Source organism: Phalacrocorax aristotelis, chromosome 1, assembly GCF_949628215.1.
Source record: "Phalacrocorax aristotelis chromosome 1, bGulAri2.1, whole genome shotgun sequence".
NCBI lineage: Eukaryota > Metazoa > Chordata > Aves > Suliformes > Phalacrocoracidae > Phalacrocorax > Phalacrocorax aristotelis.
Window position 1 is genome coordinate 88,422,234 of NC_134276.1, and position 13,675 is coordinate 88,435,908.

The 13,675-nt window shown below is 42.5% G+C and overlaps 1 protein-coding gene across 1 annotated transcript in view; it reads left to right on the forward strand.

Moving 5' to 3' along the window:
- Positions 1-13,426, forward strand: part of PTCHD1 (patched domain containing 1) — a 40,761-nt gene extending 27,335 nt beyond the window's left edge. Inside the window, exon 3 of the mRNA XM_075097017.1 lies at positions 5,824-13,426. Within this exon, the coding sequence (XP_074953118.1) occupies positions 5,824-7,478 (1,655 nt within the window). The 3' untranslated portion in view covers positions 7,479-13,426. The remainder of the gene's footprint in view (positions 1-5,823) is intronic.
- The last annotated feature ends 249 nt before the right edge of the window (positions 13,427-13,675 follow it).

The following is a 13,675-nucleotide window of genomic DNA, read 5'->3' on the forward strand; positions in this document are numbered from 1 at the left end:
TGCACCTTCATTATATCATATGTTATTACAGGTATCGTTTTGGAAAGGGCAATTCCTGCAGAATGATTCTGATCTCCCATGTACTAATTTTGCACAAGTGCAGTTCTTGAGACCTTGCCTGCATTGGCAGCAAGCTGGGATACGAATTTGTAGCATCCTAGCTATTCTGTGTTAATTCATCCAGTGTTTGTCTCTGTGGATGATATTCCACTCCACTTTGAATGTGAATCAAGCTGTCCTTCACAGATTTCCACAAAGAAAGCTGGTGCAACATAGCTAGTCCTCTGTAAATTCACCCACTTTTTCACAGCACTCTAAATTCCTCTTGCAGACAAGTGCTCCTGTTCAGTGGGATGATTTTAGGCTTAAATCAACCTGAGACAGCATTCGTCCAGCTGAATGGATAGCGTTACAAGGATGTAGCCATTACAATACAAGCAAAAACCTTAAATCAAAATCCAGGCTTAACCCCAGTAACTCCATCAGAGCTTGCTTCCACTTCAGGTTTTTGCCTACCCCATTTACAAGGCTCCCAGGCCTCCTACCATAACTCATTCCCATTTCCGCTGGTCTTTTGTGCCATCAGTGTCAGGAAGAGATTTCAGGTTAAAAAGTAACCCTCAAACAGAAAAAAAGGTCACTGATGTTTCTAATCCCAACCATTCCTTTAGTCCATTTTAGACTAGAAACAGGTGAATTAGTAGCAATGAGGGAGCAGCAAACTTTGGTAGGGGAGGGTAAGCAGTGCTTGAAAAGGGGGAAACACCTCTTAACCCAGCTTTGCTGCTAGAGGAGTCTGCCCCCTTAGGAAGACAGTTTGGTGCTTTATTAGTCTTAATTCTGGCAGTTAGCGGGCAACATACGTACTGGTGCAGCATTCAGTCTCGCTGAGGTGGAGATCAATCATTATTAGCATTTTGTGTGTCACTGCATTAAAATGGGATGAATAAAATTAATTACCCCTGAAACACTAGCTTCCACACAGAAGGCTGGAACTTCACAACCTGTAAGTGAGACTTTATTCAGGGAGATTGTACTCAAGTACCAAACACACACACGCACACACACAACCTTCCAACCAGTAAGAACAAAAAATACTAGAGCCAGAGTGTACTGTTGTTTTCTGCTTTCATAGACAGGTAAAACTGCAAGAAGAGGAACCAAACCTTGTTGTCAGTCATTCCCTTTACCTTCTCTTACAGGAGTCGTCTATTTGAATACCCAAACCTTATCTTATCATGATAAGATCGAAACCTCACATGATTTTAGTGCAAAACTGAACATACCCTTTAAACAATTAAAGCAGGCAGCAGCCTTTTTAGGGAAGCAATTAAGCCAAGAAAATAGAGAGCTGGTCTGTGACTCCAGCAACCAGGAGGTCACTTCGCTGCCCTCTCACAGGCTCTGGGGCTGCTTTAAATCCCTTCACCCCTCTGCTTCAGTCCTGCCATTCGCTAGGCAGGAGCGGAGCCAACTTTAAGCATAGGCTGCTGATGCCCATTCATAAAGGCCGCTTGCTTGAGCAACCGCTTAGCAGGGGAAAGGATGCGTTTCTCTATTGATATTTTTAAATGGTACTAAAAAGAATGGTTTAAGTGCCTGCACATAACTAGTGTTTAAAATGAGGTAAATAATTTGATAATTTTAAGCAATAGAAAATTTTGCCTTAGTTTTCACAACTTCCTACAAGTGCTTTTTTTCCTCTCATGCATGCTGTGCATTGATTTTGCAGAGCATGTGTAACTGCAAGATTTAATCCTGATGGAGGAGAATGAAACTTTTTATAGCATTTTCAGGCTACTCATAAAAGTGCTGTATTTAAGCTAGGCATAATTTATTGGTTTTATAGCTGGCATTGTTATTAGCTTCTAAAATTAGGGATAGCCCACCTCAGCCCATAAAAAATTTAAGCGCCTCAGAAATAACAGTGACTATCATCTTCTTCGTTTTCTTTGGGTACAAAAGCCAGAATTTCTGTCCTCAGTCATCCAAGACATGTGGTAGGAGTATCTCCTACAGTGCAAAGTACTAGAAAAAGAGAATAAAGAAAAAAATATTTTGCTCCCCATTTTCTCCAATACCTTTCTCCTATTCCTCTAAGATTTTCCTTTGCCCACTCAGAACCTCTTTTCGTTAAAAAAGTCCCATCTTCCTGTGTACTCCTTCGTAGCTCATGATTGTACAGCCTGACTGCAGGGTACGACCAGTGCATCATAATAACAAACGCCAACAGGAAAAGATCTCCAGTAGCCCGTTAGCTGTTTGAGTTCATATTTGTTATTTACTGAATGACTGTGAATAATGAACAAGTTGCTCTAAATCATTACAGATCTGTGGCTAAACCTCTAGTAAAAAGGGAAGATCAGTTAAAGCAATTACAGAATTTATTTGCAAGGAAAAATTTGCCGCCTTCTGGTTAATATTATATAGAGAAAGCATAGCACCAGCAAGAGAAATAGAGGTAATCGGTGCAAGTCAGTTAGGGATGCAAAAAAATGGAAACTCTGAAATGACAGAATAGTGAAAGAAAGTCTCACAAAATGCTTCCATGGAGCTATCTGCCCTAATCTCTGTGGTTTAGACTTACACAAGCATCAGCAAGTTAGAAAACGTTGGAGATTGTCACCCCAAGTTGTGCTTGCAGTCAGTATTTAGAGGAGTAAATTAGGTTCAGTAAAGCCCATTCTAGCTAAATAAGGCTAATCTCTGGACTGCCATGCCTAATTTGTGCACGAGTTTGGGCTTAATCTTCTTCTCAGAGGATACTGGATCAGGTCAGTAATGCCACTGATGCAAAAAGTGTGCAAGTTTGTCATTTAGGCTTGTCTTCCTAAAGGTAAATGAGAATTTTGTAGCTATTATACAAATGGACAGAGGAATCACAAATTGTATAATTGAAGGAGAATACCAGTTCCTAGCATGCAGATTGTGGAGCAAATGACAAAAGGAACCTATCCTAAAATAAAAGAGTATGTAAAAGTTTTTGTGTTGGCTTTGTGGAGCACCTGCGGTAATGCCCTTCGTGCATTTACTTGAGCAGTTCTCGCAATCAAAGTCCATTTTAGGGTAGTCTCAAAGATTATGTAAGAGCAAATTGTGTTTTTGTGTTTCCTACTTGAAGGAAGTATATGGTATCAGCAGTCATGTTATCAGACATTATCCAAAATCTTGTTAACCTGTTAAAAAGTCATGCTCAGCATCATATTTAATTAGCTCTAAATTCTTTTATACATTGCAAAGACAAAAGCTTTCCAAATTAATGCAGCTATTTGAGTATTTTTAGACAAGAGCCTATTAACGCTGGAATGTTTTTTTACAAAAACATGCTATAGCTAAAGCTCATGATGGAAGTAATTTGTAAAATTCAGTGACCTCATTTTATACTGTTTTGCTCACTCAAAACTGATGCATATGATGCCATGTGAAATTCTCAGACGAGCCTGTCTGCAGGACTTATGGGAGCTGTAAATGGATTAAACCTCTCGCTCCCTGCTTTGGCAAGTGATCAGTTACATTTAAATAAAGGTCAGTCTGTCTTTACAAAGAACACACTGAAAGCAAGCTTAATAGCTTTCCCTACTGAGCCTAGAACAGAACTATTTGAAGCATAATTAGCAACGGGGTGCCAGTCACTGATTGTGCTTTTTGCTTGATTTTACGTCTGGGAGTTCCAGTATTCCCCATTAGCTTTAAGAGGGGCCACGGTGCTAGTTATCAAATTGACAGTCTTGACCTGGCCTCTGAAAGCAGCTGTGAAACATTGTTTGGGAAAATTAAGATGAATGCCAAATGCCATACCAAGACCAGGAGCGTAATATTGCTACAAATTGGACAGTCGTGGACCATGCCGTGACTCCACATAACAATGTAGGTAGGGTATCTGCTATACACGAGAGCACGGACTTTGTTATTCTAAATGCCAGGTGACCGTGATAAGGAGATACACCAGCTGTTCTATTATCTCATCTTATGAGCTCTGTATTTTGAATTCTTTATAAAATACCCCATGCCTATTCTTTTCAGCATTAACAGAGTGATCAGCTCTGCCATCTGTTAAAATGTAGATAGGATATTCCTTGCAGGAAGGGTGGAGTGAATCAACTACAGCTGCCCCTACAGTGAAAGCTACTGACCACAAAAGGGTTATTTTGTCAAATTAATTAAAATATTTAGTCTACATGAGGCATTTAAGAATAAATATGATCATAGAACCATAGAATCATAGAATGGTTTGGGTTGGAAGGGACCTTAAAGATCATCTAGTTCCAAGCCCCCTAATATATTTTGTGGATTTCTGGTTCTTCAGAATACCTCATTTGTTCAGGGGCTTCTTGACCAATATTCATAGACCTTGTGGCAAATGCGGTCATCATCTACAGGTGGAGAGAACAGAGCTGATACAGCAATTTTGGTACTCTGTAGCCAGCCTGAATTTCTAACAAAGACCTCTGAATTACTTTGACCTGCCTGACTGGAGCTTCAGCTTCAAAAATCCAGTGATTGCACTTCAGTGTCATCAGCAACTAATTCAGCACTGATCATTTTTATCTAATGTTATCAGGGAATGGGTAAGAGCAAAACACTGTGGACTGACTGGCTTTTGGGAATTTCTACAGATAATGCAAGAGCCAGAGAAGTAGACAGGGGACAGCAAAACCAGCAAAAGAATAAGGAGGAGGAGTAATCAAAAGGCAGCAAAGAGGGTGGGATTAGACAGAAAGGAGCTATTAAGTAAAGATGAACATGATATGAATTATTATGAGAAAATATTAAAGTCTTACATTTTAGGTGTGATACAAAGACTATATTTTCACATTCGTCTCTGTGTAAAACACCAACCTACTTTTATTTCAGCCACTCTCATCTGATAGCTGGTTGATGGCTGCATTCCCAGCTCAGGTCTGGTATGAGAGCGCAGAGGTCTGTGTCCTCCAAATGCGCCTTGGTTATCAATCACAAAAAAGAAACTGTAAGAGGAAAATGAGCAACCAGGGATTAAGATAAAACCATGCACTTTTTCTGATTTACCTGCTTTTGGGGGTTAAACATAGGATTGTAGGTCTGCAGGTCTTTATCTCCTTTCCTGAATGCTGTATCCGTTTTAGGAGTTAATTAAATACATTACAAAATGTAGGAACTGCCAAGAAAATAGAGCTGTATTTGGTTTTACAAGCCCTTACGAATATTAAAGTAAGAAGACCAATGCCTTAAGCAGTTCCGTATCAGTTCTACCATTCTGCATCTCTAAAATTTATTTGCGCTTTTTTTCATTTGTTCCATTTCTAGGTCTTCTTTTTCCCGATGGAAACTTTGTATAGGAAGTGGAGAAACCAGTGACTGATTTACTCGAAAATGTTCAGCTTGTATGAAGGTTTCATTTTTTCACAGATGTTCTACAAGGCAGCAAACCAATGCTCTGCTTCCTGTATAGGCATTTCAAGGTCATATTTCTTTGTTTTCACCACAGGTCAGATTCCATCACCAAGAAAAACTAATTTCAAAGCATCTTCCATCACAGGCACTCTGAAATAATGAAATGAAACAGCCAACCAGAAAAAAAAATCCTTTTTTCTTTAACCCACCAACCCTGCGCCAGTGACGCAGAGCTCTCCTCAAGCTGTGGCAGTAAGGTTTGCTAGTCAGGTAGCGAATGTGCTCCTGTGGCTTAGACCACCATAATAATTTCTCTCTTCTGCAGGACGTTTACTTCAAGCAGTGATAATGGCGAGCTGTGTCTCCTTTGAGTCTCTTAGCATGTCCACGTTACATTTTTCCGCGTGTTGATTCGAGTACTTTAAACACTCGCTTTGTTCTCTATTGTAGGTCATGGGTTATATGGGACTTTTGAAATGTTGTCCTCCTGGAGAAAAACTAGAGAAGACCAACACGTTAAAGAGAGGACTGCAGCTGTATTTGCAGACTCCATGCTCTCGTTTTCTCTCACCACTGCCATGTACCTGGTCACTTTTGGAATAGGTGCCAGTCCCTTCACTAATATTGAAGCAGCCAGGATTTTCTGCTGCAATTCCTGTATTGCAATTTTCTTCAACTACCTCTATGTACTCTCCTTTTATGGTTCCAGCCTGGTGTTTACTGGCTACATAGAAAACAACTACCAGCATAGTATCTTCTGCAGAAAGGTACCAAAGCCAGAGGTATTGCAAGAGAAGCCTGCATGGTATAGGTTTCTTCTGACAGCCAAATTCAGCGAGGACACAGCGGATTCAGAGGAAACGAACACTTACGAGAGTCATCTTCTGGTGTGGTTCCTTAAACGCTATTATTGTGACTGGATAACAAACACTTACGTCAAGCCTTTTGTAGTTCTCTTTTACCTTGTTTATATTTCCTTTGCCTTAATGGGCTACCTGCAGGTCAGTGAAGGGTCAGACCTGAGCAACATCGTAGCGACTGCGACACGGACCATTGAGTATACGACTGCCCAGCAGAAGTATTTCAGTAACTACAGCCCGGTGATTGGGTTCTACATCTACGAGTCAATTGAGTACTGGAACACCAGTGTCCAGGAGGACGTGCTGGAGTATACCAAGGGCTTTGTGAGGATATCTTGGTTTGAAAGCTACTTAAATTACCTTAGGAAACTCAACATATCCACTGGGTTGCCCAAGAAAAACTTCACTGATATGTTGAGGAACTCCTTCCTGAAGGCCCCTCAGTTTGCCCATTTTTCAGAGGATATCATCTTTTCCAAGAAATACAACAATGAAATTGATGTCGTGGCCTCCAGGATGTTCTTGGTGGCCAAGACAATGGAAACCAAGAGGGAGGAACTTTATGACCTCCTGGAGACCCTGAGGAAGCTCTCTCTCACCTCCAAGGTGAAATTCATCGTTTTCAATCCATCGTTTGTGTACATGGATCGTTATGCCTCTTCAGTGGGAGCCCCCTTACAAAACTCCTGCATTAGTGCTTTATTTCTGCTCTTCTTCTCTGCATTCCTGGTGGCAGACTCTCTGATCAATGTCTGGCTCACTCTAACTGTTGCCTCAGTTGAGTTTGGAGTTATAGGTTTTATGACCCTGTGGAAAGTGGAACTAGATTGTATTTCTGTGTTGTGCTTGATTTACGGAATTAATTATACAATTGACAACTGTGCTCCACTGTTATCAACCTTTGTCCTGGGCAAAGAGTTCACAAGAACTAAATGGGTGAAAAATGCCCTGGAAGTGCATGGGGTAGCTATTTTGCAGAGCTACCTCTGCTATATTGTTGGTCTGATTCCTCTTGCAGCTGTGCCTTCAAATCTGACCCGTACACTGTTCAGGTGCTTGTTTTTAATAGCATTAGTCACCTTCTTTCACTGCTTTGCCATTTTACCTGTGATACTGACTTTCCTGCCACCGTCCAAGAAGAAGAGGAAAGAGAAGAAGAATCCTGAAAACCGTGAGGAAATAGAGTGTGTTGAAATGGTGGATATGGATAGTACCCGAGTGGTTGACCAAATTACAACAGTCTAACTTGTTTGTTTGTTGCTTTTTTACACTAGGTCTTACTGAGGAAAAAAAAAAAAAAGAAACCAGTACTGACTAAATATCTGGGGAGAGGAAGAGGTTTGGAGGTTTTCCCTCCCCCCTCTAATCTAAATCCAGGAGTATTCAAAATTATGGGAGAAATCAAAAATGATTTTTACAAAAAGAGCTGGGGGAATATACCTTGCTCAGCTCCTGTAACAGGTATTATGGGAGAATTTGCACACACCTGCAAAGAGGGGTTGAATTTTAGACGCATGAAGTAAGATCTAATGAAAGAAATTGGGTTCCTAAGCAGCCGTCTGCATCGCCAGTACTGCAGATGCTGCAATTATTGTGGCTAAACCCAATCAGATTGAAAGGTCAACTGTCAAGGCTGAAGTAGCACTAAATGTTCGCTGGATGTAAAGGCTTTACAAACTTTCTGCACAGCAATAACTCAAGTCAGTGAGTCAGCTCTTATAGGTCTTAGCCATCACATTTAATTTTTCTTTTCTCCCCTAATCTAAATATTTATGCAAGACTGTATAACAGATAGCAAACTGTACTGGGAAAGAAGGCAGTACACAGCAACCAAACGCTTTCCAAACACTTTTATGTTATAAATCACTTTTTTTTTCCTAAAAATATAATTTTAAAATGTAAATCATCCCTTGTAACATTTTTAATCATGGTTTTATAGCTGTTTCTTTTTCTTATAAAAACAAAAAAGAACAAAAAAAAAAAAAGAACAAAAAAATCCCAGTGACTCTGTCACTCTAGAAAAGATGTAATTCTGTTTTATACATGTCTCGCTACTAGTTAAACACGTAATCTGCTTTACCAACTGTAATTTTGTTAGCAGTCTACTAACACGTGCAAGTGGAGCTAGCAGCAGACAGAAGATGGTGTACTGAATATTTCAGCACCAAAATCCATGACACAAACCTCAAATACTAAAATGTCATCAAGAAAGTGAATGTTAGGGCTCTTTTAATGAGAGCCTATTTCAGGCCATTCACTGGTAATGCACACTAAGAGGATTAGTGGGTAGTTTTACGTAATGTATAACTTAATCCCTCAATCTTCCGAGAGTACCTGTAAAGCAATAGACCTTGCAGCTATGGGCTCTTCCAAGAGACAGTAGACTGTGAGAGTGGTATGGAACAAACCGAAGGCTGGGACTGCGGTTTAGCAGCAGCACGTTTACCAACGTCCGCAAAGAGCCCATATCTAAGGGGCCTATTGAAAGCATCACATCTGAGGGAAGAAAAAAAAAACTTTAGAAGATTACATTACTGAGTCTTTTTGGAGCTGTGAGTTCTAAATCAATAATTCTGTCAGCATCTGTGATGTGGAGTTATACAGATAAAGCAGCATCTCTTTCCTCCTCCACCCCCTCCACCCTTAAGAGCGACAGGCTCATTACTGTAAGGTTTTATCATGCGGTTGAACCCCAGTGGGGATACGTAAGCCAATTCTGTAGGTTTTGCTGAAAGTATTCTGACTATACATTGACTGTGAAAACCCAGTTGCAGGAAGCTGGCTGGTGTGCCGGGTGGTCTCACGCATATACAGACTGTTGCTTTGTGGTACAAGGTGACTGTATTGCAACAGGACTCCTTTTTACAGCTCGTCCAGAAAGTAAGAGTACTTGAAAAGTTTTCAGCAGCTGGCACAGTGTTTGCCTCAGTTACGGTATCGAGAGGGCGAAGGGATATTGCAGGAGCCACGGGGCTTGGACCACTGGGAGCGCGATGCCTCGGGAGGCTGCCTGTGTTACCTGCACGATGATTAGCACATCTGTGGTCACAAACCCAGGGTGTGCTTCACTGCGTGAAACTTCTCTTTAGTATCCAATCCCAGTGACCCCCCAAATTCCCTGTGCAAAACTCACAAAAGCCACCTAGTGAATATTAATTTTCAGCAGAGAGATCCTTCTGAAGCTTCCTCCCTAGCAGAAAATAAAAGCACCGGATACTTTGCCCTGAAGCAAAATGTTACATACTGGCTAGCAAAACAAGTTGGCAGTGCAGCTGGCACCGTTTACTTTCCCCTGGATAAGTCCCTTCTCTGACCAGAAGGAGAGGAAGCTGTCTCCAGTGCTGCACAGGCTCTTTGCTTGAACAAACAACATTTGCTCTGGTAGCAGCTGGGAAGCTGTAACAACAGCTTCAGCCTTGGCAGAAATCTGGCGGACACCTTGAAGACAGCCAAATGAATGTGAGGCTAGGGAAAAGATCTTTCCCTTCTTTTCTTTAGACTCAGGCTTGGGGCTATGTTTTCCAGCCAAAAATCATTCCTTAAATATACTTCACTAGATTTTCTGTGATGGTCATTATGTCATTTAAATAAGAGTCACCCTATCTCCTGGCTGTTCAGCAGGCAGCTGCAGTGGCATTTAAACTTCTGAGGGCATTAGCAAATTAGTTGAGAGTTACGGAAGAATTACAAACGACTTTTGGCAGCAGCAGTCTACGGGCTTGTGGGACACCTGGAGATGGGAGGTGTGTGAAGTTAGTTGTTTGTACACTGCAGAGAATAATGCATGGCAAACACTGATTTTTTACACCTCTGCTATCCCTCACACTATCACTTGCGAAAACCCAATGCAAAGATGGCTACCGTAAACCTGTTCGCGTCTAATTGAAATGCATAGATAGGAGCGTCTTTAAAGAGATGTCCAAAGATAAGCTTGTAGTTTCACAGAGCTCTCATTAAACCTTAGTCTTCAGAGATCTTCAAGGAAGGTGATAAAACAAGTGATAAAATTACTCCTCTATCTCCAAACGTGTCATAAAAAAGGATGTGGAGGCACCCCTATGGCAAAGAGCCACAGGATATGCATGGTGTCCACAGAAGCCAGGGTGAGACGTCATGCAGCCCACTCCCGTGCCCTAAATCATTTCTGAAGGATGTTTGTCCAGCCCGTTCTTAAAAATCTTTTTAAGGACAGATTCCTCCCCTAGCAGTTCCCCCCAGTGCTGTGTTACCCCACCAGTAACTAGTAACTCCTGCTGGCTGCCTGGGACTGGGAGGGAGAAGAGGAGCTGTGACCCTCTGCACAGGGAAGGACAGGCCAGGCAGAAGACAGTCTCTGAAGCATCCCTGAAACAGAGGAAACCCAAAACAGAGCCAAAAACAACTTACGTACATTTTTCACCGTATCTCGCCTCAAGCCACCACTCCGCTCCCCACTTCCAGGCTTGGCAAGTTAAAACCGTGAAAATGTCCAAGGTGTCCTCAGCCCAGGTCGGTGAGATTTCTGCCTGGATCCTGATGTGTCTGAGCGATGCACCAAATACTCCTTCTGTACAGATAGCTTGAATACCTCAACATGAACCAGAAATGGCATGTTTTCAAGGTTTCAGACTATGCTAACGCACTTTGGCCTTCCTCCCCTTTGACATTTTCCTCTGGAACAACTATCTTCACCAAAGTCAATTGGTCCTCGCTGTGCTGATTGATTAATGGGTGCGGGATGCTGTGCTCTGTTCTCAGTCCAAAGCACTCCCAGTGGCTAACTGTGCTTAAGATTTTGCCCTTATTAGGGAACCTCCATTTTGGAAGACTACCTAGGCTTAAGCAGTTTTTTGTCATACTCCTAAGTGGCTTTTTAGCCCAGGTATCACTGTGGTTTTGTTTGCAATATAGATGACCCAATTTTTGTATTAATTCAGTGAGTATAACAGATTATTATACACTGTCAGGCACTGATGAAAATCTAACAGCAAAAATTTTAAGGCTAACAAGACTGTATAGGACTGTGGCTCACTGAGCACATATATCTTCTAGAAACATTAAAATTTCCATACAGTAAGGTATGGTGTACAGTATATTTTTACTATGGGGTAAGCATGGGGAAAAAGAACCAACCTAAGTGCATATGACCATCAAGATCAATCCAGTTTTCTTGTAACATAATTCATAATGTCTTAGCACAAGTTCATTTTCAGTTTACAAGTACTCTAATTGGAGGAAAAAATGAAGAGAGAAAAGTTGATGTAGCTGGAATAACTACACTATAAAAATTAATTGACGAAGCCAGAATTTTCTGCCCAAACATTTAAGTGAAAATGTTCTAGATAGATTAAAATTAGAGCTGTGAAGACTGAGAAAAACCTGTTTGGCAAAGAAAAAGAGCTTCTTTTCCAAAGACAAGCAAACACACTTATCATGGTCAACTGCATGAACCTGGAGGGAAAACAGTACCAAAGTGGCCTTAGGTTACGTTGAGCCACGTGAGGATTCGCATCTGCTCTCAGAAGCTTTCTGAGCCAGCTCTGAATGCAGGTAAAATGTGTACTGTAAATTGAAAGGTGTACTTCTAAATGCTTTTCTCTAGGCTGACTGTCCTCTTGTGAGCCACAAAATCCCACCTCAACCAACACCTTATTTATTTTTATTCAAAGAGAAAACAAAAGAGAGTGGTGACACAACCGGGCAGAGGTCAGGAGAGTCAGAAGACAACCATGACTTCTCTTAAAAACACTTGCGAAAGCCAGGAACATCTCTTTTGCAAGTGGTTTTTGTGGGAGAACTGGTTGATTCAAAACTGAGCAAAATGGTATTTCTCTTATTTGTTAATTTTGGAAGCAGATAGCATGTTCAAGGAGATGCGGGGAAGGGAAGCAGAGTTAACAGGAGTTAGCCTTGGGTTCGCTGTGATCCCCCAGTTGCTGTAACTACTCTCACGTGGTTGGGAGCTGGCAGCAGGACAGGAGCGCAGGAGGGGCAGGGGCGGCTCTGCTGCGTAGGCGTTGGAGATGCCAGACCAGGCACTGCGGCTGGGGCCCTTCTCACGTCGCTGTCCCACAGCCCGGCGCGGCGGCTCCCGGGGGTGCGCACAGCCTGCAGCATGCACGAGCTGCCATGCATGCACAGCTAGCTCCTCACGTGCGTCACAGTATGGCAGCACTGCCAGGTTTTGCTGAACCAGAGCTCATGTGGTAAAGCACAAGCCCTGTGGGAAGCCACTTTTGGGAAGACCCTGGTCAGAAAGGAATACCCAGAGCCTCTTCCGCCCCTGCCTTCATGGGTATTAAAACCTTGATCCATACAAATCAAACTGGACAATGAGCTACATAGGGACAAAGTATTTCTTCCATGGTTTTATCGCTACATTTATCACAAAAACTACTTGTCATTTATTTGCTTGTAAATATTTTCAAATGAGTAAGCCTTCCTGGGGTACACAGAGCTCTGATGAGAAAGGGACATGGAGACAAGCGAGCCCCTTTCCCTCCCAAAGGTAGGCGGCATCCTCCACCCACAGCCAGGCACCACACCATCACTGCAGGTCAGCCCCAGGGACCTCAGCCCATGGCAGGGGAAACCTTATCCCCCCTCACCCCTTTCCCAATCTCATTAGAGAATGTGGGGGAGCTTTAACTCCAAATTGTGGCGGGGGTAGGTCCCCAGAGAGCCCTTGTGAAACCCCTCCGCTGCCAGGAAAGCGCAGGGGAGAACTTTTGTGTTTGGGGTTTTTTTTGTGAAAAACATGGCAAAGACATCCCAGGAGGGGATTCAGAAATGTGTTCCTGCCCATGGCGCATAGGCTGGGACAGAGCAGCAAGCCCCAATGTGCTCCCACTTGCCCCGTCGTGGTCCTGGCACAGCTTCCTGCCTGGAGAGAGGGCACCTCAGCATCACCTGCAGCTGCCTGGGGCAGCCACTTCTCAGGCGTGAATCGGTCTGGTCTTGTGGTTCTGCAAGTCATCACCTTTTTTTAATTTGGGAAAAGGTAAAAAAAAAAGGGTCAGCATAAATGATTCTAGATTACTTAAACTCCAAGAAGTCTTAATCTGTGCGTCAAATAAATGGCTTGCAAGATGTCAGGGGTTTTTGTTTGGGCTTTTTTTAACCTATTTTTACTATTTTTGTATTAATTTAGGGAAAAAAATTGTATAATGAATCTCAATGTATAGCATAAGCCTAAAATAAAACGGCTGTCTCTCTCTTTGCTTCCTGTGCTCCCAAACTGCTACAGAAGTCCCGTGCCATCACCAACCCAACAAACCGATTTACCTGGCCTAACCCAAATAATCAGGCTGTGTGTCCTCCCTGACTCCCATCAGAGAGGACTGGTAGAGCAGTTCAGGGGCATCTGCTGCAGCACGCAGCCAGCGACATCCCAAAGACAAAGGGCACACTGCTTCTCCAGTAGCCCCTCTGGTCCCAGGCTGCACGCTGCTCAGCAGCAAGCA